This window comes from Hylobates moloch, unplaced genomic scaffold, assembly GCF_009828535.3.
Source record: "Hylobates moloch isolate HMO894 unplaced genomic scaffold, HMol_V3 SCAFFOLD_14, whole genome shotgun sequence".
NCBI classification, from domain to species: domain Eukaryota; kingdom Metazoa; phylum Chordata; class Mammalia; order Primates; family Hylobatidae; genus Hylobates; species Hylobates moloch.
In genome coordinates, this window is record NW_026652289.1 from 56,477,813 (window position 1) to 56,505,563 (window position 27,751).

Genomic DNA, 27,751 nt, shown 5'->3' on the forward strand with positions numbered 1-27,751 from the left:
ACCAGCTGAATATATGAAATTTAGAAACTGAGGCTAGACTACATTTAAAATGTTCAAGTGTGGAGTTCTTGCCATTTTCTAGGACAGGGAGAAAGGAATAGGTGGAAAAAGTGTGAGACGAGATGGAGGCCACGTGACTGAGCTTCTGAGTTTATTTATAAAATGAGAATAACAGTACATGTTGAAACATGAGAACATAAGAATTAATGAGATTATATATTTCTACAGAACCTCAAAAATGTACAAGGTACTTTATATATATGGTGATATATATAATGATGCATATATAATATGCAAGGTACTTGTGTAATATGTGTGCATAAAGTACCCTGCACCTTATAGAGTGATAAAAAGGTTAGTTGTTGCGATTCACTGTCCTTGAATAAGTTTCTCTTTTGTACATAACAGTAATTATCAGCCATTCTTTACATATCTATTTAGCTGCATAGCAATATAAAACTAAGTTTTCAAACTTGTTGTTAGTCTTAAAATGGAACTGAGTAGGACAGAAGGAAAATAAGGTTTATTTTGTAGATGAGACTACTGAATCTGACAGACCCTGGATTTGACATTCATGCTCTAACACCATAGCATGTACATTTCTGTAAATACTTTATTTTATTTTATTTTTTTTTGAGATAGAGTCTCGCTCTGTTGCCTAGGCTGGAGTGCAGTGGCACAATCTCAGCTCACTGCAACCTCCGCCTCCCAGGTTCAAACGATTCTCCTGCCTCAGCCTGCTGAGTAGCTGGGATTACAGGCGCCCACCTACCATGCCCGGCTAATTTTTGTATTTTTAGTAGAGACGGGGTTTCGCCATGTTGGCCAGGCTGGTCTTGAACTCCTGACCTCAGGTGATCTGCCTGCCTTGGCTTCCCAAAGTCCTGGGATTACAGGCGTGAGCCATTGTGCCCGGCCTGCCCCATGTAACTGAGAAATTCTACTTTGTCATTTCAATTGAATGTGTTATTAAAACATATATGGTCAATATGGATATAGCAAAATTATAGTATAGTCAAAATAATTAGGTACATATCAGAAACATAGTCCACTTTATCTGATCTAGTTAGGACCAGTGCTTGTGAACTTCAACATATACCTAGGCAAATCGTTGAAATATTTGTGTTTTAAACACTATTACATAGGAAACCCACTGATACATTTTCTACAACCATGTATAGCTGGGTTTATAAATGGTAACCTTTCTGAATTCCATATTGAGACACGGGTTGGACAAGTGTGAGTATACTTACTGGGCAATACAACAGGATATCTGAAAGCAGGTTAGTTCAGTTTGATAATTGCTTAGCCCAGTTTTGAAAAACCTGCTTTCCTTTTGAATATTTTGATTAATTTTGCAGAATAGATCCTTTTGACTCTAAGAGAGAAGGGAACGCAATACCAGCAAAAGATTTTTTCCTATTTTGTGTCATGTAACATGAATGGTATGTGGTCAAGCAGGTGTGTAACTTACTGGGTACTACAGTATCCAATGAAATACAAGTCAGTTCTTAAATTCTCCTGTAATTTATAATGCTAACATTTACAAATGATATACTCAAAATTTCATGGGAGGACACTAATCTGTGGCACAGTCCAATCAGGCTAATGCATTTGGAAAATGCATTATATACATATAGATTATATATATATATGTATGTCTATACGTGTGTATATATATATTTCTATATATATTTAAAAGACTAGTTTAGTTTAAAAATTTACTTATAAGATGAATCTTAGGGAGTTAGGAAAGATTGCTCTCATATGCTTTAACTCTCAGATGGAAGATACTCTGATATTTAAATAAACATACTTTGCATTGTCAGAAAGATAACTTTTCCCAGAGAGGATTTGACTTTGTCTAGATTAGCTGCCTAAGTCAACAGTCACTGAAATAACATTGTTTTCTTATCTTTATCTACACTTGTGGCCTATCAGCGACCTTTGTCACTTCTCTTGCTGTCCCTCCCTCTGTATTTCACCTCTATGGATGACTGCCAGTTCCTAATCTTTTTCCTAGCCCCATCTTCCATTAGCACTGGTTTTTATCCAAAACGTACCGACTTGAAATGGAAACTTTTTTTGATAGCTTTCTCTTTGACTTTTAGTTTCAGCTCCTGCTCACTCAGGCCTGCTATGTAACCTGTACTTATTTACCCTTACTGTGTTTTCCCTTCTTGGCTAAAAGGAACCAAGTTGCTTTCTCTGTGGTCACTGAGTGGTGAGGTTATTTTGGGCCATGGGGGCTGGGGGCAGGGTTAGGCTGGGGAAGTAGCTGAAATAAGTTTCATGGCTGAAGCTCATCTTTGGTTTTCAAGTCTCATAGGCCTTGCAATCTAATTCTCATTACGAATAGAATTAATGTGTGTACCTAACATGTCATCTGGTTGTTTACTATTTGAAACAACTGAAACACATCAGTGCTTCTGGAGGGATAGTATTTCGTTGTACTCTTGGTTCCACATTTTACAAATTACATTCCCTGCATTTTTAATTAAGTAAAAGGGCTGAGAAAGGTCACTTTTCTTACTTTATATTTAAAAAACAAACCAACTCTAAGTCTGTTAAGTTTCAGATACAAAAATCATCCTGAAATTACCATGACATAACTAAAAACAATTCTGCCACAATTAAGGACAGAGAGGAAAACCTGTAACCATCAGGAAGCACAAATATTTATCTGAAACAACACGTAACCTTGGGAAGGTATCAACTATGAATTTTAGAACCAAAGAACTTTGGATATAAGGAGGAAGTATGTGCATGGCTAATATAGACAAGGCAGAGAAAAGCAGTTATTAATCCAGAGTAGCAAGTCTACCCAATCAGTGAGCAAACTGAGAGGTCCACCAGACATTAATTTTAATGAGGTTACTCAAGATTTCCCCTTTCTTCAAGCATTCCAGGAATCAGATGGAGGAAGATAGGGTAACATCATCTTTATCAAATATTTGCAAACGTTATACAGATAGCTGGAAAAGCCTGTGCATGGTGAATGGAAGAGATATCACACAAAACCGAATAACTGAGTCTCATAATATTTAGGTCTTGAATGAGGTTAGGCCTTGATCTGCTTCCAGCCAGTTGATCTCTTAATTATGTAGGCTGTGCAACAAGTTTTTGGTTCTGTTTTATAGTTTTCTTCCCTGCATTCCTCTAGATTTAATATATTCTTGATTTGTTTTACAGATCACTGCTTTTCCTCCAGAATAAGCCAATGTGGATAAGGGAGACCAAAGGAAATTAATTATATACCAATAAGAAAAGTCTTACTTAAACCTTGTGTATAATAAATGTTCAAATAAGTTAGTTGTAAGGTTTTGGTGTACAGTTTCAAGATATTTTCACAGAACATATTGCTCTCCAGTCAGGGTTAAAGTGAAACATTCCATGGGGATAACACAGAGGATGATATTCTTTCAGGAAAAAGAGTATTAAGCTTTCCTCTACTAGGCATCTTCCCTCAGGCACTGAGATTGTAGCCATCCAACAAATGGGGAAGGGCAGAAAGAGGAGCCTTCAAAAGTCGCAAATATACTTCAATAGCTACTTTTTAGCAAGTGTGGCAATGAGATCTTTCCACTCTCCCCTCTTCTTTGTGATGTATGTAGGGGTGAGTAGCTGTAGCAGTGATTCTGTCTGTTGCCTAAAGAAGTTCTGACACAAGGCCTCAGTGTTACATATCACGTACATCCCACAGTCATAGCTGTTTTGTTGGGCAGGGGCTTTCTCTTCCACAAAGGCCAGTTTGTCTCCTTTTCTGCCTAAGAAAGCCTCCAGTTTCTCTGCTACCTGCTTTGCGTGAACTGAGTTGCTCCTGCTATGAGAATCATAATGAAAAAAGCTATTTTTATCTTGGAGGTAGACCAATAAACTCCAGTGGGTTCCTCCGGCTGCCTGGTTGGAGTTATCATTGATGGCTAAAAATACAACTCTCTTGTGGGGGAGGTCCAGTGGTTCAAGGAACATGGCGATCTCTGCTGGGCTGCTAGTGCACTTGATGAACTGGGTGACTTCAGGGCTGATGAAACTGACATGATCAGAGCAGTCATGAAACTGACTGTTGGCAAAGTACTCAAACGCAAACCCAATAATATGGTCATTGAGCCAGCTTGGCGGATCCAATAGTGAGACATCTGATTGCCGCAGTAGACTGTCCATGTAACTCAAGACTACAGGGTCCATCTTGTACTGACGAGGGCTGCTCAGAAATTCCAGAAGCTGAACAAGAGCCAGAAGAGAATATTACTGTCAATAAATACCTGACTGTAAAATGTGGCTGGAAAATAGTAGTTACTTTTATAGGGTTGTGGTAAAAAAATACACATTTGACCCTTGGACAAGGTGGGTTTGATCTGTGCAGATCTACTCACACATGGATTTTCTTCCGCCTCTGCCACTGCTGAGACAGCAAGACCAATTGTTCCTTTTCCTCCTCCTCTTCAGCCTACTCAACATGATGATGAAGAGGATGAAGACCTTTATGACGATCCATTTCCACTTAATGAATAGTAAACATATTTTCTTTTCTTTATGATTTTAATATTTTCCCCAGCTTACTTTATTGTAAGAATGCAGTATATAATACATTTACAAAACATGTGTTAATTGGTTATGTTATTGGTAAGGCTTCTGGTCAAGAGTAGGCTGCTAGTAAAGTTTTTTTTTTTTTTTTTGAGACGGAGTCGCACTCTGTCGCCCAGGTTGGAGTGCAGTGGCACGATCTCAGCTCACTGCAACTTCTGCCTCCTGAGTTGAAGCGATTCTTCTGACTCAGCCTCCCGAGTAGCTGGGATTACAGGCATGTGCCACCAAGCCCGGCTAATTTTTTTTTTGTATTTTTAGTAGAGACAGGGCTTCACCATATCAGCCAGGCTGGTCTTGAACTCCTGACCTTGTCATCCGCCCACCTCAGCCTTCCAAAGTGCTGGAATTACAGGTGTGAGCCACTGCACCTGGCATATTTAAGTTTTTAGGGAGTCAAATCCTACACCTAGGCCGGGTGCGGTGGCTCATGCCTGAAATCCCAGCACTTTGGGAGGCCAAGGTGGGCAGATCACTTGAGTTCAGGAGTTTGAGACCAGCCTGGCCAACATGGTGAAACCCCGTCTCTACTAAAAATACAAAAATTAACCGGGCATGGTGGGGCATGCCTGTAATCCCAGCTACTCGAGAGGCTGAGGTGGGAGAATTGCTTGAACCTGGAAGGCGGAGGTTGCAGTGAGCTGAGATCATGCCACTGTGCTCCAGCCTGGGCAACAGAGCAAGACTTCATCTCAAAAAAAAAAAAAAAAAAAAAGTTATACCTAGAATTTTGACTGCATATGGGGTTGGCACTGCTAGCCCGTGTTGTTCAAGGGTCAACTGTAACTATAAGAAATTCTAGCTTATGTGCTACATGTAAACGATTAGTTAGAATGAAAACTGGAAACTTGCCATGTACACAGTAAGCATGAATTTTAAATATCCTCTTGAAGCACACAGATTGATTAAAATTATAGCTAATGTTTTACCAAACACCATACCATTAACTGTATTATTTGGCTCCTTAATGAATAAGTATAATGATAAATTATTTTTATATTAAAGATGAATTCAAAGAATCTAAAGAAAAAAGTTACTAATTTCCAAGGGAAATACTTTCCATTTCAACATTAATTTTCTTTTTCTTTTTTTTTGAGATGGAGTCTCGCACTGTCACCCAGGCTGGAGTGCAGTGGCGTGATCCTGGCTCACTGCAAGCTCCGCCTCCCAGGTTCACGCCATTCTCCTGCCTTAGCCTCCCAAGTAGCTGGGACTACAGGCGCCTGCCACAATGCCCGGCTAATTCTTTGTATTTTTAGTAGAGACGGGGTTTCACTGTGTTAGCCAGGATGGTCTCCATCTCCTGACCTCGTGATCCACCCACCTCGGCCTACCAAAGTGCTGGGATTACAGGCGTAAGCCGCTGCGCCTGGCCTCAACATTAATTTTCAAAAGATAAGATAAAATATTGCTTCCTCCTTCCATAATGGAACGTGACAGTGATTACGGCTGTAGTTAAAAGGAATTGTAATTTTAAAAACAGAAAATCATGAGACTAATACGAATGAAACTCATTCCTGATTCTGCCCTGCTATGAGCATGAGTGATATAACATGTGTTTGCCTGTTTCATAGCTTTAGCCTCAAGGGGTATGATAAAGATGATGTAATGTTTACAATATAAGTTAGAACTTATTTTGACTTCTTTTAAAAGGTAGTATGGGATAAGATTCTGGAAACCTGGGTCTAGTCCTAGTTTTACCACTGATTTGCTGGTATCATCTTGAGCAGTCATTTAAATGACTTTGTCCTTGTTTTTCTAAAAAGGTATACGCCTTTTTTACAGATGGCATATAAAATCATTTAATCATTTTTGTATGCCATCTGTAAAAAAGGCATATACCCACCTTACATACCCTAGAGAGTTGTACAGAAGACCAAATAATTTTACTTGAAAGTACTAAAAGAGTTTAAAAAGTTGTACAATAATATTTATCAATTAGATGACATTAGTAAGATAATCGGAAAATCCAGATAGAGCTCCAAACCAATCAAAGCAAATGAGGTTTGAAAACAAATATCCATTCACATTATCTTGTCTAAATAAAAGAATGACTAACTTAGAGGAGAAGCAAGACAAGTTGTGTGATGAAATTAATATGCTTGTGATCGCCCAAAGTGAGACAAGTCTGATGGGTGTAGAATATTTGAGCCTAACAGACTCAACAGAGTTAGCTGTTATGCACTGACCTGGCAGCACGACAATATTTCTGAAAATCACACAGCAATAAACTGTCATATGCAGATTAAGAGTGCAAAACAAAGCATATTATAAGAAAATAGTAATAATGCTGTAAAAGACAAGACTAGAATTATGACATCAATTTAATCAATTCTGACCATTAGACCAGTTATTTTACCACTTGACTACACTATTAAGCAATAATTTTGTGATATAACCATTTTCGTGTAACAAAATCCTGCAAAAACCTGTATGAAAAATCAATACACCCCTCAAGAAAAAAAGCTAAAGTAAATGAAGGGGCATCCAACATGGTTTTATGTAGACACAGTATGTCATAATCTGACTACCTGAGAAACAACATAATGCTGCTTATGAGAAAAAAGAAAAAATATATAATAAGATGGCATGAATTAGGATCTTCTTAAGAAAAAAAGACTAGTGGAGAGACACAAACGGGAGCCAAGAATAAAGTTAATGAGGCATAGAGCACATTTGTTATGGGTGGGCCACAAATTTGGCTCTAAGCTTTTTGGCATCTGACCAGACAAAGGTAAACATTCACCATGTCCATAACACAAAAACAAAGCAATTGCTCAGGAGAGGTAAAATAATTCTTTGTATTATGGTCCGATAGTTTTTTCTGAAGAGATTTTCATAGAAGACATGGTGCATCATAACAAATAGTGCCTCACAGTATCCTTACAACAGATGAAACAGATAGGATTGTTTCTTTATAATAATCTTTACTATCTAGCCTTATGGCAAATGGGCACAGATCAATCAAACAAAAGCAATTTGACAGAGTTTAGGTAATCAGCTTGTCGATGTGACTTGATGTAAGAGTTTATGAATATAAAGGCAGAATCACTGCTCCCTGGCTACAGCATCTGTCTCCCATGTCTTCAATAAACACTGAATAGTTGTGAGCGCCAGGTCATATAGCTTGGCAAAAACCCGGAGACCTACTCTCTATACTGCCTGCTGAAATCACACCCACTCTTCAACACCAACCCAACTAGGGAAAGGAATCTACAAGAAGACTGCCTCAACAGTCAGTCATCTCTCACCTTGAAGGGAATGTCCACAGGCTGGGCTGAGATTTTCTTCAGAAATAGTTTTTGTGTTTTGTCTGTTTGATTTTTACAATACCAAGCACACAGACAAAATGTTAATCAAGGCCCTAATTCTGTTTCATACAGCATGACAGCAAGTTTAACTACAAAAATTCTAATGCAAATAGAACTCAACTAGCCTTTAGCCAAACCCACCCTTTGCCAAAAATAACTCTAAACTTCGTATTTGAAGACTTGAATTTTAGATTCAATTCTGTTACTCATTGGCTGTGTGATCATAAATAAATTACTAAATTTCCTTAACTCTCACTTTCCTTTTCTGTAAAGTGAAAATATTTTCTATTTTTATTTTTTATAGTCCAGAGTTTTTTTTTTTTTAACACCTACTAGCAGCCCAGGCTTCTTTCTATTATTTCTCACAAAATGTGCTTCTCTCAGGCTGGGCATGGTGGCTCACACCTGTAATCCCAGCACTTTGGGAGGCTGAGGTGGGCGGATCACTTGAGGCCAGGAGTTCGAGACCAACTTGACCAACATGGCGAAACCTCGTCTCTACTAAAAATACAAAAATTAGCCAGGCGTGGTGGTGGGTGCCTGTAATCCCAACTACTAGGAGGCACTCCAGCCTGGGCGACAGAGCGAGACTCTGTCTCAAAAACAAACAAAAAACAAACAAAAAAGTGTGCTTCTCTGGGTGGAGCAGGCTGGTGCTTCAGGTGAACCCAGGCACCTTTCTCTTTGGCTTCCTTCTTTTTCTGATCATTTTCCTTCACGATTTTAGGAAGCTATCTCTGTTCTCAGAGTGCTTAATGCGCTCAATATGCACATTAATTCTCTTGGCAAGAATCTTGCCCTTGTTTGTTTACAACAATGCCAACATCATGCTGGGTATCACTGTAAACTCTTCCAGTTTTGCCATGGTTAACACTTCTGGGGCGTTCCTTTTTGAACAGTATCCATTCCCTTGATGTCTACGATATCATATTTCTTATAGATTTGCATATACGTGGCCAAAGGAACAACTCCATGTTTTTTCCAAGGCCTAGAGAACATATATTGGATGTCTCTCCTCTTTCCCTTTGTGTTAGTCATTTTGGCGAATTACTGGAAGATGGCATTTTGGGCCAAAAGGCAGTATTTTTATTTTTATATTAAAGACAGGGTTGCGCTCTGTTGCTCAGGCTGGAGCACAGTGGCGCAATCATAGCTCGGGGCAGCCTCAAACTCCTAGGTTCAAGCGAGTTTCCTGCTTATGCCTCCAGAGTAGCTAGGACTGCAGGTGCTTATCACCATGCCTGGCTAATTTTTAAATTTTTGTAGAGACAGGGTCTCACTTTGTTGCCCAGGCTGGTTTCAAACTCCTGAGCTCAAGTGATCCTCCTGCCTCTGCCCCACAAAATGCTGGGATTACAGGTGTGAGCCACCACGCCCAGCTTAAAGTGAGAATAAGAATACATGACCTTTATCTTGTGGTATTTGTCAATATAAAGAAACATACATAACTAGGATTTTAAAATACAACATAAGGCTAAGGCAGGCAAACTGCCTGAGCTTAGGAGTTCAAGACCAGCCCGGGCAACATGGTGAAACCCCGTCCCTACTAAAATACAATAAATTAGCCGGGCACGGTGGGTGCCTGTAGTCCCAGCTACTAGGGAGACTGAGGCACAAGAACGGCTTGAACCCAGGAGGCAGAGGTTGCAGTGAGCCTAGATAGCGCCACTGCACTCCAGCCTGGGTGACAGAGCGAGACTCCATCCAAAAAAACAAATAAACAAAAAAAGACAAAGTGTTTCTAGGTATCTATTATGGCATCAGGAAATTTATAACCCAATGACTGATAACTGTAATGTATTTCATTTAACAAATGTTTACTTAGTGTTCTCCCTTGTGTCGGGGGTGGCAATATAGAATGAGAATGAAATAGTTTCTACCCTTTCTGAGCTTAAACCTATTTTGTTATAATGAACACATACTGCATATACAATTCTTTTAGTCAAATACCTACTGAGCACCTAATATTAGGTGCTACAGGAGATACAAAGATGTATAAAGTGGCTTGTAGTCAATGAGATAAGAAATCCATAAGAGGCACAAACAGAATGTATGGGAATTCACAAGAGAGAATAATCATTCCTGGCTAACAGGATGAAAAGGAATGAGTGCTCAGATCAGAAATGGCTTTGAGGAAAGTGGCATAAAAGTGGGCTCTTGAAGGGCAAGTGAGTTGGATGCATGTGGAAGACAGAGAGGCAAAGAAAGTGCTTTCAAATGTGGAGAGAATCCTGAATAGTCTAGCGTGGCTAGAATGAAGTGGGAGTCGTAGGGGTGCAGGCAAATATTAGAGGATTCTTAGAAGCTAAGTGGTGACGGACTGAATTCCAGTGAAGGAGTTGGAAATTTATACTGGAGGAAGTGGGAGCCATTAATGGCCAGGTCAATGCTTTGGGAAGATAATAATTCAGCTGTAATATATAGAACTAATTGGTAGGGGGAAAAATTGAAAGCAGAGATCAATTAGATTTTTTTTTTCTTTTTTTTTTTGAGGTGAGTCTCACTCTGTCGCCCAGGCTGGGGTGCAGTGGCACGATCTTGGCTCACTGCAACCTCTGCCTCCCAGGTTCAAGTGATTCTCCTGTCTCAGCCTCCCAAGTAGCTGGGATTACAGGTGCCCGGCACCATGCCTGGCTAATTTTTGTATTTTTAGTAGAGACAGGGTTTCACCATGTTGGCCAGGCTGGTCTCGAATTCCTGACCTCAGGTGATCCGCCCGCCTTGGCCTCCCAAAGTGCTGGGATTACAGGCATGAGCCACTGTGCCCAGCCCAATTAGATTTTTATTGCAAGTAAAGGTAGGAGGTAATGACCTAAAGCAGGAGAAATGATAGTAGGAATGTGGAGGAATAGATATTGTAGACAGAGAATCAATAACCCTCAGTAAGTGATCAGAGGAGGGTAGATAAAAAAGAATTATGAGGCCGGGAGGCAGAGGTTGCAATGCGCCGAGACCGCGCCACTGCCCTCCAGCCTGGGGGATAGGGTGACACTCTGTTTCAAAAAAAACAAAAAAAAAGAATTATGAAATGGTCTGAAGGTTTCAGTTGGGGTGAGTGATCGGATGATAATAACATTATCAATGGGGTGGGAGAAAAGGAGACAGAAGGGGACCTAGCAAAAAACCAAGAGCCATCTATAATCATTTAGGAATATTTCTTTTCTATGTAGTGAGCACTGTGCCTGGCATATCTGAAGTGCAATAAATGTTTGCCAGATGAATGAAATATTTTTAAAGGGAAGTCAGAAAATCTAGATTACGGGAAAAAAAGAAATAAAGCCACTTAAGATTTCTGTATTCTTTGTAACATCCTTATTCTTTGGTTTTATGCTTTGCCTGTTATCCTTTATTGTTCTGTTGTTAATAGTAAATTCGTTCAGAGTTAAAAGATCTGTGTACTTGGTCTTGGTGGATGGTAAGAAAGACTAGGGGAAGGGCAAGAAAGGTGAGTCAACTGGGGAGCCAATGACCTCCTTATAGTTCTATTTGTAAAATCTTACCAAACATATAGTTCTATGTTTTGGGGCTAGGAAGTCTTGGGTCTAGGCTCTGACTTTGCCACTTACCATTTAAGTGATCATGGGCAAGTTATTCATCCTCTTTCTGGGCCTCATTTTCCTCATCTGTAAGATGAGGTAGTAATAACATAATCACAGGTTACACGAATTAAAAACATGAGTGAAAACACTCAGCACCTTGTCTGATCTACAGTAGGCTCTCAAAAAAAATTAGTTTCCTTCCCTGTTCCCTATATTTGAGGTGGCAATAATGGACCCCAAAGATTTCTTGAAAATAAAGCACTTGTCTCTTTATATAAAGCCACAAAGTTATCAAAGATGGAACTAGCCATGGCATGACTCTGCTCTTGTGCTTTATCTTTGGCATAAGGAGAGAGAATGCTAAGTCCAAGGAAAACTGTTCTCTCAATCTGAGTGAAGCAATGATGTTAATGTGTTGTCAGTATACACAAACCCTGTCATTACAGGGGTTAGTTTATTGTATCTTCCAAATTCTGTAACTAAATGAAGCTAATATTGAATTCATAAGTGTAGAACACTTCCTTAACTAAGGTTTAATTTTAATAGAAGGAGGAGATTACTTCTTCATATTAATCCTAAAATCCTTAAGATGCATACTACTTGAATTTGTTATAAAAAACAAATTAATTAAATAAAAAGTAATAAAAACCAACTTGAAGGGAGAATTCACAATTCAATAGGAGCCATTCTGATGGCCTGCTGATACAAGGGAAGAAGCTGCTGGTTCAGTAGAAAAAATATTAGTTTGGGAGTCAGACCTGGGATTCAGTTGAGATCTACAATTAACCAGTTGTTTGACTCTGGAAAAGTCACTTAACCTATGGATTTCAGCTTCATCATCTGTAAACTGAGTGGTCCGGACCAGGTAAACAGTGGTTCTAGCCAGGGAAGTGTATTAGAATCTTCTATGAGATTTAAAAAAATTATTTTAAGAGATGAGGTCTTGCTGTGTCGCCCATGCTGGAGTGCAGTGGTGTGATTATAGCTCACTGCATCCTTGAACTCTTGGGCTCAAGACCATCCTTCTGCCTCAGCCTCTTGAGTAGCTGGGACTATAGGTGTGCACCACCATGCCCACCTATCTGTGGGGATTTTAAAGAGCATACACCTGGGGTAGGATCTGGGCGTCTGCATTTTAAAGATATTTCCAAGTTATTCTGATGTCTAAGTTTCCACTAGCTCTTTTCTAAGTTTCCACTAGCTCTATATTCTATGATTCTAAGCTGTCATCTCTGCCAATTTTTAAATTCTGTCATCCTGTTTATAAAAACCTTGCCGGGTGCAGTGGCTCATGCCTGTAATCCCAGCACTTTGGGAGGCCGAGGCAGGCGGATCACCTGAGGTCGGGAGTTGGAGACCGGCCTGACCAACATGGAGAAACCCTGTCTCTATTAAAAATACAAAATTAGCTGGGCATGGTGGCGCATGCCTGTAATCGCAGCTACTCGGGAAGCTGAGGCAGGAGAATTGCTTGAACCTGGGAGGTGGAGGTTGCGGTGAGCCGAGATCACGCCATTGCACTCCAGCCTGGGGAACAAGAGCGAAACTCCATCTCAAAAAAAAAAAAAAAAAAAAAAAAAAATCCTAAAAAATTCTGGTTTTCTAGTCCAAAGGTCAGCAAATTACAGCTTGCAGGCCAAATCTGGCCCACTGCCTGTTTCTGTAAATAAAGTTTTATTGGACAAAGTCATGTTCACTTGTTCACATACTGTTTATGGCTACTTTTGAGCTCTAAGGACAGAGTAGTCTGCAAAGTCTAAAATATTTACTATTTGGCCTTTTAGAGAAAAAGTTTGCCAATCCGTATTCTAGATCACTGTTACGTAATCTGTAAATTTCCAGGTTGAATTAATTTTAAGAACTTTTACAGTTCTAATAAAGCACTGGGGATATTTATTAAACTATCTTAAAGGCAGTTTCCAGACAGATTAACTTTTTTTCTTTTGAGACGGCGTTTCGCTTTTTGCCCAGGCTAGAGTGAAATGGCGTGATCTCAGCTCACTGTAACCTCTGCCTCCCAGGTTCAAGCAATTCTCCTGCCTCAGCCTCCTGAGTAGCTGGGATTACAGGTGCCCACCACCATGCTTGGCTAATTTTTTGTATTTTTTTTTTAGTAGAGACGGGGTTTCACCACGTTGGCCAGGCTGGTCTCGAACTCCTGACCTCAGGTGATCCACCATCTCAGCCTCCCAAAATGCTGGGATTACAAGTGTGAGCTATGGCGCCTGGCCAGATTAACTTTTAACTGGAGGTGTTACTGCTGTTTCAGTCTGGATTTTTTTTTTTTTCCTTTTTTTGAGACTGGGTCTCACTCTCTGTCACCCAGGCTGGAGTGCAGTGGTGCAATCATGGCCACTGCAGCCTTGACCTCCTGGGCTCAAGTGATCCTCCTGCCTTAGCCTCCTAAGTAGCTGGGACCACAGGTGCCTGCCACCACGCCTGGCTAATTAAAAAAAAAAAAAATGTGGCCGGACACAGTGACTCACGCCTGTAATCCCAGCACTTTGGGAGGCCGAGGTGGCCAGATCACCTGAGGTCAGGAGTTCGACACCAGCCTGACCAACATGGAGAAACCCAATCTCTACTAAAAAAAAAAAAAAAAAATACAAAATTAGCCGGGCGTGGTGGTGCATGCCTGTAATCCCAGCTACTCTGGAGGCTGAGGCAGGAGAATCGCTTGAACCCAGGAGGTGGAGGCTGCGGTGAGCCAAGATGGCACCATTGCACTCCAGCCTGGGTAACAACAGCGAAACTGTCTCAAAAAAAAAAAAAAAAAAAAAATTTGTAGAGATGAGGTCTCATTATGCTGCCCAGACAGTCTTGAACTCCTGGGCTCCAGTGATCCTCCTGTCTAGCCCTCCCAATGTGCTGGGATGATAGGCGTGAGCTACCTCACCCGGACTCAATCTGGATTTTTAATGAATGGAAATGCTTAAAAATACTAATTTACGATGGATATTAACGATAATTGTCTATTTTATAGATGTGTAAGTATTTATTTTATGGGATTAAAATATGTATTAGTCTTAAATTAACAAGGATTTTATATGGCATACAGCAATTCTCAAAACTTCAGGGAAAATAAGCCTGTTGGCTATTGACTTAAGTAGTACTCCAGATAAATCTGTTTTACTGAAAACATTCTATTCCAGAATTGTGACCTTTACTCATTTTTTTCTAATTATTCAGTAAGCGTTCCTTAAAAAAATAAAAAGAGAGAAACAGCCTCATTCAGGTATGTTTTTTAAAAACATTACAAAGTAAATGCAGATTATAAAAGTCAGTTGTTTCTAAATGCAATTGCCTTCCTCACTCCCTTTGGCTACGATTTCAAGATTTTTAAGTTGTACCAAACTACAAATGCTCGGAGATGCATCTATGCTTCTCTAAATGGATACATGCCCATGTCCAGCAGATAGCAACAAAGAAAGTCCAAGAAACAAACACAAGTTAATCACAGGGCATCTTCCTAGAGCCTTAATTTGACCAACTTTAGGGGAAAGAGCTAAACAACTTAATCATTGACTTAAAACATTTAAATCAGCAACTAAAAATATTTTAATTATTAACATAAACTTGGGCATAAAATGCAAAATCAGCATGAAATTTAAAAATAAAATATGAGGGTCTCATAGAACTTTTGCAACTGTGGCAGGCAATTTTCTGTGTTTCATTCAGTCTCCTCTGTTGGCTTGGATACTTCAGGGGAACAGTCTAATAATTACTCATAGCTGATGTGTTTATGACATAAACCTCAAATTCTTAGGAACCAGATTCCCTAATAATAAAGGAATGTGCACAAGCTTATGCTTTAGCAGCTTAAATGTGTACAGGAGAGAAACATTTATTAAAGCAAATTTATTCATTTGGTTAAAATATATTTATTGGCGTCTTATGTGTCCCAATTTTGCCTACCATAATCAGACTGAAAATTGAACCTAGTTACTATATAATGGATTACAGACATCATCCAAGAGTTAGTTTTTTTCTTTCTCTCTCTCTCCTCTCTCTCTGTTTTTTCTTCTTCCCCTCCCCTCCCCTCCCCCTCTCCCCTTTCCCTCTTTCTTTGAAAACGTCTCACTCTGTTGCCCAGGATGGAGTGCAGTGGTGCAATCATAGCTCACTGCAGCCTCTAACCGATGGGCTCAAGTGGCCTTCCAAGTAGCTATATGCACTATCGGTGCATACCACCATGTCTGGCTAATTAATTTTTTTTTTTATAGAGGCAGGGTCTCACTATGTTGCCCAGGCGCATCCTAGAGTTTTCTATTGTCTTCACACCTCACATCCAATTGACAACAAGTCCTGTTGATTCTATAGCCTAAATGTTCTAAATCTGTCTAATACTTTCCATCTTCACTACTATCCCCTTAGTCAAATCTATCACCATTTCTTTCTTGACTTAGCCTAACAGGTCTCCTATTTCCACTACTGACCCTGCCAATAAATTCTCCATCAAAATTGTTTAAAAATTTAAATTAGGTCAGGTCTGTTCCCTGCTTAGCAGTCTCTAGTAGCTCACTATCATACTCAGAAAAAAATGAAAATTCCCTACCCTAGTTTACAAAACCCTACATGAAAATGTGGCTTCAGCTATTTCTCCAACCTTATCTCCTATTATTTCCCTGCTTGCCCACTAAGCCCCAGCCACAAAGACTTTCTTTTTATTCCTCAAATACACCAAGCTTTTTCCCTCCTGAGGGTGGTCCTAGCTGTGCCTGGACCATCTAGTAGTTAGCTCCTTCTGTTGGATAGATCTTAGTTTAAATGCCACTAAGTCACAGAGGTCTCAGGGCAGCCAAAACAAAGAGGTTACCAGTTACTATCACTCTAATTTCAATTCCTTGAATAGCACTGATGACTATGTGATAGTTTTTAAATTTATTTATTCGTTCATATTCTTTTTTCCTCCCCCTGCCTCTTCTCTTTCCCTCTCCAAAACAAGAATGTAAGCTCTATGAAAATAAGACGACAAGGGGCCTTGTCTGCCTTGTTTGCCATTTTAACTCCAGGACCTACAACAGTGCTTACCAGGCAGGTACTCAATAAATAATTGTAGAATAAATGAATAAATAATTGAGTATACAGCTCAACATAATATAAATCAAGTTTGGCAGAGAAATGTTTACATTTACAGAGTCTGGGAAGTGAAAGCGCCTTTACTATCACTTCTAATCTAATTTCCTACTCCATGCAAGAATTCTTCATTTTTGCTCTCAGAGAGAAAGGTGCAGAACCTTGAATTAAAACTAGGGGTGTGGTATTGGAGCAGAAATAGATAAATCAATAGAATAAAAAAAACTGTAGATTAGAAATTTTAAATATGATGATGGAGTCTTTACAAATCAATGAGAGAGTCTGTTCTTGTAGTGTAGTAGTAATCATGTTTGCCTGACAAATCAGCAGGAGAAATTATGGATTATTCCAGTGTTTTCAGCGTGTTCGCGTGTTCCACTGAACATTATGTTTCTATAGCAGTGCTGTCCAATAGCACTTCTTGTGACGGAAATTTTCCTTTTTTATTTTTTGAGATGTAGTCTTACTCCATCGCCTAGGCTGGAGTGTAGTGGAGCCATCTTGGCTCACTGCAACCTCTGCTGCCTGGGTTCAAGCGATTCTCCTGCTTCAGCCTCCTGAGTACAGGCGTCTGCCACTGCGCCCGGCTGATTTTTGTAGTTTTTTAGTAGAGACAGGGTTTCACCAGCTTGGCCACGCTGGTCTTGAATTCTTGACCTCGTGATCCACCTGCCTCAGCCTCTCAGTGTGCTGGGATTACAGGCATGAGCCACTGTGCCTGGTCCGGAAATTTTCCTTTATCTGCAAAATGTTCAATACAGTAGCCACTAGCCCCTTGTGGCTATTGAGTTCTTGAAATATGGTCAGTGTGACTGAAGAACTGAGTAATTTTAATTAACTAAAATTTAAATAGCCACATGTGGCTAGTGCTAGTATACTGGACAGCTCAGTTCCACAGGCTTTCATAGGTATTTCCTGAAATACCTATGAAGTGAGATTACATGATTAAAAAAAATTGCTCACACCTGTAATCCCAACACTTTGGGAGCCTGAGGCAGGCAGATCACCTGGGGTCAGGAGCTCGAGACCAGCCTGGCCAATATGGCAAAACCCCATCTCTACTGAAAATACAAAAACAAGTTGGGCATGGTGGTGTGTGCTTGTAATCTCAGTTACTTGGGAGGTTGAGGCAGGAGAATCGCTTGAACCTGGGAGGCAGAGGTTGCAGTGAGCCAAGATCACCTCACTGCACTACAGCCTGGGTGAGAGTGAGACTCCATCTCACAAAAATAAATAAATAAATAAGAAAAAAGATTACATGGCCAATTAAATTAGGAAATGCTAACTCCTAATGCACACACACACACTAGAAGCTAACGAGAGTCTGGCGATAAAAAATTTTAACTTTTTTTGGTATGATCTTTTCCCAAACTTATTTGACCATGAAATCCTCTTTCTTTTTTTTGGAGGAATATCTATCAGTACTTTATTATCTGTATATTGAAGTATGGAATATGCTTGCTGGATTTTTTAATAAGTCGCATTGGCACAACTTGTTAATTATTTGATTAAAAAAGTAAAGAGTTTTACTTCATACTTTACATCAAATTATATTTTAGATAGAATACAAATTTAAATGTTAAAAAGTTAAAAAAATTATTAGAAAATATTAGTTAATACACTTACATGACTGGTCAATAAACACATGAAAAGACACTGGACATCAGAGTAGTAATCAAATAAATGCAAGTTAAAATAAAATTTCATTTTTTTACCTGTCAAGTTAGCAAAGATGAAGAAAACTAATAATAACTAGCATTGCTGAGAGATTATGGGAAATGAGTAAATGATGCCTCATTTTGATAGGAGTGTCATACATATAAGCTTTTTCAAGGGTAATTTGCCATTATATTGGAATTCTTAAGAAATTTATATATGTAGGGATTATACTTTCAGAAATTTATCTTAAGGGAAACATTAACAATGTGTGCAAAAATTCAACAAGATAGTCACCATGGCAGTATCTGTAACAGAAAAACTGGAAATAATCTGGAGTTCAAAAAAGGACTGGTAAATTAAATAACAGGGTTTCCACACAACAGAATAGTTTTCAGCCATTAAATATAATATTGTCAATACAAATTTATTAACAGAAAAATGTTCATAATATGCTCTGACATAAACATCTGTATATGATAAAAATATACACAAAAAATAAGAATGATATCCATCAAGTGCAAATATCATTTTAAGAAATAGGATTAATATTTTTTTGCTTTTTTCCTTCTACCTTTTGATATTGTGCTTTAATTTTTCCTCTTTTAATAATGAACACATAATTAGTAAATACAGTGATTTCCATATTGAAGAGGAAGAAAAGATATACCAGTTCCCACTCTTACAATGACATAAAATATTTCCATTTTTTCAACTTCTGAGTCTTACTTCTGTCCTCTGGATAAAACAGGTAAGTCTAATCTTTTTTCCATAAATGTTCAAACACAAATATTTAAAAATAATTTGATGTTTACTAAAATTAGAAGATTACGTCCAACTTCTGATGTCTGATTCAACTTGCACTTTCACAAAAATAATTACATCCAAGACCAAATATGCTTTTTATGGCAAAAATATTTTCAGGAAGGAAGTTCATGGCTTTTTTTGGGGGTTTCAATTTCCCCCCAATTAAACATTTCCTTTTAAAACTAAGCCTAAGCCATCTGGAGATCTGTATAATGTGGCACGTAAGAATGACCATCAAGATTTATTATATAACCCTCTTGAGGACACAGGTTAGATTTTACTCAACCTTCTAACTTCAGTGCCTGACGAACTAGAGTTTTAATAAATAAATATTTTTCCTGAGTGAGCAAAATACAGAAGTGAAACATATCTTGAAAAACTCAGGAAAACACAACACTGTTATAAATGTAAGAAATATTCTCAATTTTATAAATGAACTATGAATTTAAACAACATTCCTGTAACATCAATATTTCACAGAGGAATTCAGCTCTCAAAGTACAAAACCTACTTGGTGTGATGATGCTTGATAACTCTATTGCTATAAATTCCACTTTATTCTGTCTGGGGCCAAGGAGATAAAACAGGTGACTTTTTAGGATTTCATCTAACACCAAGGCTCTCCATTTATTGCTCTGTAACTAGGCATAGCTATCAATGGCTAAGATGCCATTGACCATGAAAATAATTTTATTCCTGGTCTACCATTTCTACCTCAAGAGTTCCATTTGTAGGCTGGGTGCAGTGGCTCATGCCTGTAATCTCAGCACTTTGGGAGGCCAAGGTGGGTGGATCACTCGAGGTCGGGAGTTCTAGATCAGCCTGACCAATGTGGAGAAACCCCATCTCTACTAAAAATACAAAATTAGCCAGGCATGGTAATATACAACTGTAATCCTAGCTACTAGGAAGGCTGAGGCAGGAGAATCGCTTGAACCCAGGAGGTGGCGGTTGTGGTGAGCCAAGAGCACGCCACTGCACTCCAGCCTGGGGAACAAGAGCAAAACTCCATCACACACAAAAAAAGTTCCATTTGTAATTGTGTCACAGTTTTTGTCCTCAATATAAACCTGGTGTATACCAAGTTTTTCTTGTGGTGACTTTGCTTCAAATTTTCTGAGAAATGACTTTACACAATTGCAAACTTTGAAATGACTAGGAGTGAGGGTCAGGTGTAGAGAGGCCATTAGAATTAATAAGACGTCTGTGTAAGATAATATTTTATAAAGGTGTAGACAGAACTTTATTTTACTACATGTGGTAACAAAGTCTGATAAGGAGTGGTTAAGCTAAAGCCATGATTTACCTCATTTCATAGATAATCACTGTGGTCAGCACATGGCAGCTCTATGCAAACATACTATTTGAAAGAACATAAAAAAGCTATGATCTTTTAATCTCATTTGTTCTGAGGATTTCAAATCCTGGCAAGTTATTTTTTTCATAGATAGTTAAGAGGTAAATTGTCATTAGAAATTGCTCATTAGTGGGTTTCAAAAATGTGCCTTGCACATAGTGGAGGTTCAATAAACATCTAATGAATGAATGAGTAATGAATCACACGACTTTGAGAGTTTTATTCATTGGCCATCAGGGAAAGCAAGCCTAAGGTTTTCAAACAATAATACAGATGCTCAAAATAGTAACTATAGTTGGGACAAACTTTTTGGGATCAAGACAATGATCCAGTGCTTTTATAAGTTGATTGTGGAGTAAGCCACTTAATTGGGAGCCAGAGAAAGGAACTTTCAGAAATTTTCTATAATAAAAATTATTTAAAAAGCCTCATAAAAGTATTATTTCTGATTTCAGATAGACCCACTCCTCCTCCTCCCACAAAAGGTGTCAGATAGCTGAACCTCAAATTCTGCATAAACTTGATTTTTCATATCACCACCCAAATGGCCTCCAATTATTTGATGGACAGAAAGTCACTATAAGCTAGTCATGTTGAAGAAGGTGGTAATGGTGGCCTCTCTGAGAACCTAGTTCTGGAAGTTAATTTTATAGGACTCATTTGGATCAGTAATACCTAAACCCCAAGTTCAATTTTTTAGAAAACATTTAAAAAGTACGTACTTTGAGTACTAGCTGGATTTGAGCAGTAAGTTTTTATAGTCTGGTATTGATCAGTTTCAAAGGAGATGGGTTGCCTGGGCCTTGAGGACTTTCCATTCTTTTGCTAATGTGTTTAAACTAAACTTCTTTCCCATCCAAGAAGTTTAAGGAATTGGCAAAAAGAGAGGAGTTCTGACTTTAAAAGTCAGAAATGTAGGACTCACAGGTATAGATGGAATTTGACTGAGGAAGGCCTTGGCAAGATCTGTGAACTTATACTTAGGGTAAGGCCATTGCTTTATTAGAAGTACTAACAATATCATTTATAATACAAAAGACTGGGCTAGCCTCTTGACCACATAAAGTTAACTGACTCCCACACTGGGGTATATATTCCTGTTGAAAGGTATGCCATTTATTCCAATGTATGTTACTCTGGTCAATGTATGTTAGATTGGTCAGCACATTGTGGAAATAAAGGAATTTAGCAGACTCTAGAGATCACCTCAAGATTTTTTTTTGAGACAGGCGCTCTGTCACTCAGGCTGGAGTGCAGTGGCATGAACACTGCAGCCTCGACCTCCTGGGCTCATGTAATTCTCCTGCTTCAGTCTCCTGTGTAGATGGGACCACAGGCAGGCACCACTATGTCTGGCTAATTTTCTTTTTTTTTTTTTTTGGAGAGACAGGGTCTCACTATGTTGCCCAGGCTGGTCTTGAACTCCTGGGCTCAAGTGATCCTCCTGCCTCAGCCTCCCCAAGTGCTGGGATTACAGGCCTGAGCCACTGCACCTGGCCCAAGATTACGTTTTTTAAAAATTAATTAACTTATTAGTCCAGTCTCTTCATTCCTATCTTCTCTTTTGATAATCTAACCTGCACATTATTCTAGATTTTCAAACAGAACTCTAATCACATTATTCTACTCCAAAAATTTTAACAACCCTCCATTGTCTACCAAAGTAACTACAAATTACAGCCTGGCATTCAATGATTTCCACAAAAATAGCCCCAATCTACCTTTCCTGATTTATTTTCTGGTATTGCTCTCACAGACATATACATCCACAAGCTCAGTCCCTCTGCAGGCCCTGGTTATTGGGAAACAGTGGGATAGTACTGGTTGCTGCCCCAGAGGTAAAGGAGACACAGAAGAAAACAGCCAGCTTCTCATCCCAGCAGAGATTGGGAAGTGAACACTGCTTCATCGTTTTTCTGAAATACAGATTTGATGTCATGCTCTTGCTTAAAACCATTATACTGAGATATTTTTAAACTTAGGATCCATAGACCAGGATGTGGCTAGAATATCAGGGTTCCGTGAACTTAGACTGGGAAAACAATTGCATCTTTGTTTTCAATAATCAGTAGCTGAAATTTAGCATTTCTTCAGTAAGTGTGGACCATAAACTACAGTATTAGCACTCTTTTTTACCAGTAGAAATCTGATATTTTAACATCACATTAAAGTTGCTGCAGGCATTTCAAAATATAATTTATAGTCATCACTACTTAGAAATTACATAATTAGACCTGCTGCCAGATTTTATTTAATGCATAAAGTGCATATATATCACACATTTGTTTTAATATTTTAAAAACTTAACAAAATTAGTTTCCTTTATATTACTATGTATTCTATTTTATACATTCAAGAACATTTTTCTTTATTTTATTTTTTATTTTATTTTTTTATTTTTATTTTTTTTGAGACGGAGTCTCGCTTTGTCGCCCAGGCTGGAGTGCAGTGGCGCAGTCTCGGCTCACTGCAAGCTCCGCCTCCCGGGTTCACGCCATTCTCCTGCCTCAGCCTCTCCGAGTAGCTGGGACTACAGGCGCCCGCCACCACGCCCGGCTAATTTTTTTTTTTTTGTATTTTTAGTAGAGACAGGGTTTCACCGTGGTCTCGATCTCCTGACCTCGTGATCCGCCCGCCTCGGCCTCCCAAAGTGCTGGGATTACAAGCGTGAGCCACCGCGCCCGGCCACAAGAACATTTTTCTGAGACTGAGTCTATAAGCTGGACTGCCAACGAGGTCCACTGGGTAAAAGAGATTAAGAACCTTTTTTGTACTTATTACTTCTAGTAATATAAACTCTTCACCATGGAATTCAAGGCTCCTCATAATCTGTTCACACCCACTTTATCATCTTCATCTCTGTCCCACCTCTACTCTCCATACTATGCTCTAGCCATACTAGACAACAATAACTCGTTCTTATCTGGGTCTGATAGACAGGTTTTTGGATTAACCCTAGTTAATAGATAGCAGCCATACACTGGCTTTACCTCATACAGCTTTACCTCATACAGCTTCCCTGCCTGCCAAGTGAATTCTTTGTTTAAAGGCCTGCTTTCCCTAATACGGTAATTTTCGATCCTAATTGAGCTGTATTTTAAATATCTTTATATCTCATTACTAACTTAAATGATAAATAACAGAAAAAGATTCTAAATTAGCAAGGCACTGTATGTAGTAATCTCTATGAGAGTGGATGTTGGTCTTTGCATCTCATAAATTGGCTTAACTCTGGATGTTGGTCTCTGCATCTCATAAATTGGCTTAGCTCTGATCATTCTGGGGACAGAAGTGGGGATGGCCTTTGAGCTGTAAGGCTGGAGACAACAGCTGACCAATCCTGGACGGAAGGGAAAGGGAGAGCAAAGAGACAAGTAACTAAGTTGGACCTGATAAACACTGAGGAATGAACAGTGCTGAAGAGAAACGCAAGAGTGGCTCCTTCTCCCATTTCCCAGACCAGTTATTCCAAACATAACGCCGCTCAAGTTTCTCATTCCATCTCCAAGCCTCTCTGTAGTTAAATGACCTCCATCTTTTTTTTTTTTTTGGGACGGAGTCTCGCTCTGTCACCCAGGCTGGAGTGCAGCGGCACGATCTTGGCTCACTGCAAGCTCCACCTTCCGGGTTCATGCCATTCTCCTGCCTCAGCCTCCCTAGTAGCTGGGACTACAGGCGCCCGCTACCACGCCCGGCTAATTTTTTGTATATTTAGTAGAGACGGGGTTTCACCATGTTGGCCTGGATGGTCTCGATCTCTTGATCTCGTGATCCACCCGCCTCGGCCTCCCAAAGTGCTGGGAGCCAGCACTGGCTTGTGCATGAGCCACCGCGCCCGGCTAAATGACCTCCATCTTAATGTTACAGAGCCAACTCTCTCAACTTCCTTCACTCTAGTTTAGTGGGTCTCAGTCTTTAGCATTAGTCACCTGTGGAGCTTTAAAAAACAGTAATGACACCTGGCACAACCCAGAATTTAATTGGTCTAGAGTGGGGCAACAGTATTGGTTTTATTTAACAAAAAGTTTCCCAGGTGATTTAAATGCACATACAAGGTTGCGTTCCACTAGTGATCTTGATCTTATAAATTAGCCTCCCTCACCCTCGAAGAGGCCACTTCTCAGTTTCATGGTACACTTTTGAGTCTTCTACCTAAACAGAAAACATTCCTGAGGGCCATATTCTCGTTCCTCATTTCTCACTTTATAACGATGCTTCTTTAAAGGGAAGTCTACACCAGTACGGTTTCCATCAGGTTTATTTTTACTTCTTTTTTGACTCTTTCAGACCACCACTGTCACATGCTTTTGCGCCCGTTATTCTCTCTGCTTTTACCTCCTTTCTTATTTCTTTGACCAGGTACTGGATTACTAGTCTTAACACAGTCTTCTAAAAGTGACCCAAAAGTCACCCTGGAAAGGGCTTCCTCACGTTCCCCTCCTACACAACCTGGGACCCCTCTTCTGTGCGCAGACAGCATCCCGCGCATTTTTCTCTATTGTCACTTTATTGTACTACCACTGCGGATTCTCTCACGGTCTCCTATATAAAAGCACTTCAAAAAGCTGAGACTATTTCATTCGCCTCTGACATTCTGGAACCCAAGGCATGGAAACCACTCAGTGAAAAAGTCTGAGGAATGAATGGAAACGAAGACTTGGAAACTGGAGGTCGGGGCGGGGACAATGGAGGGGGCAGTGGGTGGAGGGAGCGTGCGTGTTTGAAAAGGGGCGGGGGCTATGACCGGCGGCGCTGAGAATCCAGGTCCAGAATCGGGAGGGAGCACCGATATGCCAGACTCTGAGTGGGTGGGAGAGCGATCCACTGCCGGGACAAACTGAGACAAACCGAAGTGGGGAGGAGGCTTCTTACCTGCCTCGGGCCTCACCACCCCAACCAGCCTTCAGGCACCTCTGTGTTGGCCGGAAAGCGACAGCTATGGTCGCAAACTCAGAGGTTTCTTCCCCAACCTTGCGACATCCCTCTCCAGTACAGGGAGAATCTAAAGCTGAGTTCCTTGCTCTGCCGTAAGGTGAGGAAGAAAAATTTGGGCGGGGCCGCCTGGGGCGTAGGAAATGGGGCGTGTCCGCGCAAGCGCACGCTGTACTCTCCAGTGGCGTCACGTGCGGGGGCGGGACAGGGCGGGGTCGACCCGTGCTGGCAGTAGGGGGCGTGGGAGGTAAGTGCGCGCGCGCCTGCTCGCCTGCAGCCGTGGAGTCGCGCGGGGCGGGGCCGCGTGCGCGGGGTCGGGGGCGCGCGACCGAAGCGGACAAGGGACGCGGAGGCGGTTGGCTGTGGCTGTTGAGGGAGTACAGGACAGCCAGGACCGCGAGAGGCGGCGGCGGAGGCAGTAGTTGTACTGGCAGAGGCGGCCGCTGGCAGCAGTTGAGGCGGCGGTCCAACGCGTGCTCTCTGGGCGGGGTGCGGCGGGGGATGTGCCTGCCCAGGCCGGGCGGAGTCTCTTTGACAGGGCGGGGGATGCGCCGCGGCCGCTCGCCCGGACCCTGAGGCTGCTGGGCCCACCCTCCCGGAACCGTCCGACCCTCGGTGGCTTCGACCTCTTCTGCCATCTCCGGCCCGACCCTGGGGCGGAGGGTGGAAGGCAGCTTCCGTCGAAGAGGAGGGGGCTGCGGTGGCCACCGCGGCGGAGCCCGAGGTAAGACCCGCCCAAGCGCCCAGCGGCCCTACAGCCAGTCCTGGCCCACGTCTCAGTCTTGCTATTTGGCTCCGGTCGGGCCGCCCCGCCCCGTCCCAGCGGAGACGACCCGCGAGCGGGTCTGCGCCCAGCCTCCCAAACACCAGATCACGGCCCCGGATCCCCAGTAGACCCCACTCCCCGTATCTTCCATTGGCCGGGCACCATTCCGATCCTCCAGCCTCCCCGGAGATTCTGTCACGGTCCCCCCAACCCAGCAGACCCCATTAGTACCCCTCAGAGTCCCTTAGGACTCTTAGTGGAGCTTCCAGACTCCGTTACATCCTCCCTTGGGCTGACCTGATTACAGTTCTCAGACAAAGTCTCGACCGCCTCCTAACCCATTGCGTCCCCCATCTGCCCCTCGCCCTACCCTTCTTAGTAGACCCCCTCCCACCTCGCTCATCACCAAGCCGACTAGCGCTAACCCTAGCCATCACGGCTTTCAGATAGCCGCTGTCATGGTGTTCTTACTCCCGGTAGATGTGGTGCAGCCCCTCTAGACACCGTCACAGACTTTGGCTTCTCTCCCACCACCGACTGTAGCCTCTCTCAACAGACCTCTCCTCAAGCAAACCTTGTTATCTTTCTCCTCAGTCGCGATCCTTTCTTTGGTTGAAAGGGCTTTGCCATGAAATCCTGAGGGAATATTTGCTTAGCCTAGTGTATTCCCTCCATTGTGGCTTAAGGGGACCGACCGAGACCCATGTTTGGTGGGGTTGGGCTGAAAAAAGCGGGAGGCAGAGTGAAGTTATGGAAGCATGGGGCCATTTGTGTGTGTGCCATTATAAGGTCACAGAGCCTGCGCCTCGTCTTGTCTGTTCTGTGTAGAACGTGTGAGGTTGTCCAGCTCTGACGTTTTAGGGACCTCTGTAAGGATTAAATCACGTTGCACTAGTGGATATAACTATGTCGTCTTGTAGTATTACTTCACCTCCTTGTCGATTGCTGCAGTTACTAGAACTGTTTCTTATTTTTATTTTTAAAGGATACTAGGGGACTTTTTTTGGATTCACTGTTTTTGGATTTGCTAGAAAAATAAGATTTGTAGCTTTCCTTAATCCCTGAATGCTTCAGTGTCGATTTAATAATAAACTTCTGTTGCCTGGTGCTGCTGCCTTGCTTCTCCAAGAAGCAAGTACAGAAATCATGCAGTGTTCACTGAGGTTATTACCAACAACAGCCTTCTCAATAGCAGTAAAATGTTGAATAAAATGTTTGTAGAAGTTGAGCTCCTGAGTTGTCAAGAAAGAAATGTTGCATCAAATGATCAGTACGTAATTTTAATATTGGTATAAAGATGAAATATAAAGAGGTCTTTGTAGTCATGCACACACACACAGTAAAAAATGTTAAAGTAACAGAAGGAGAAAATACATTAAAATTATAGATAATAACTAGATGTAAAAGCCAAAAGTTTCGGAAGAGTAATGTAGTAAAAAATTTCTGTTCCGCCTTCGTTCTCCAGCCACCCATTTTTTCTCTTTAGAGGCAACCACTATTTCCAGCTTCATGTATATCCTTTCTGTGATATTTCCAATATATAAACCTACACATTTATATTTTTAAGACACTGTATACAAATGGTTTCATACTTTACATTCTATACATAGCCTGTTTTTTTCACTTAATACTACATCCTAGAGATCATTTATTAACTACATATGGAAGTGCCTCATTTACTGGCTGGATAGTATTCCATTTTTGTGGACTGGAGGTTATT

At 40.8% G+C, this 27,751-nt stretch overlaps 2 protein-coding genes across 7 annotated transcripts in view; one reads left to right on the top strand and one right to left on the bottom strand.

Annotated features, from left to right (window-relative positions):
• SENP8 (SUMO peptidase family member, NEDD8 specific) lies at positions 1-27,364 on the bottom strand. 3 transcript variants are annotated; one of them, XM_058427943.1, is made up of 3 exons: positions 26,606-26,743; positions 4,377-4,450; positions 1-4,224 (listed from the first exon to the last, which is right to left on the bottom strand). In XM_058427943.1, the coding sequence occupies exon 3, from the start codon at positions 4,186-4,188 to the stop codon at positions 3,550-3,552; it is 639 nt and encodes a 212-aa protein (XP_058283926.1). In that variant the 5' UTR covers positions 4,189-4,224; positions 4,377-4,450; positions 26,606-26,743; the 3' UTR covers positions 1-3,549. The 3 variants fall into 3 exon arrangements, with proteins under 3 accessions (XP_058283926.1, XP_058283925.1, XP_032030668.1); XM_058427942.1 differs by lacking the exon at positions 4,377-4,450 and having other exon boundaries at positions 26,606-27,364; XM_032174777.2 differs by lacking the exons at positions 4,377-4,450; positions 26,606-26,743 and adding an exon at positions 25,206-25,287.
• Positions 25,303-27,751, top strand: part of MYO9A (myosin IXA) — a 300,242-nt gene continuing 297,793 nt past the window's right edge. For 3 of the 4 annotated variants that reach the window (XM_032174780.2, XM_032174781.2, XM_058427940.1), the window contains exon 1: positions 25,835-25,989. The gene's annotated coding sequence lies outside the window, so the exon portion shown is untranslated. Of the gene's footprint in view, positions 25,366-25,834; positions 25,990-27,751 lie in introns of those variants that run through there. The other variant, XM_058427939.1, reaches the window with a different exon arrangement.

Excerpts from the sequence above, each read along its gene's own strand:
- SENP8 (XM_058427942.1), bottom strand. The coding sequence starts at position 4,188 with ATGGACCCTGTAGTCTTGAGTTACATGGACAGTCTACTGCGGCAATCA.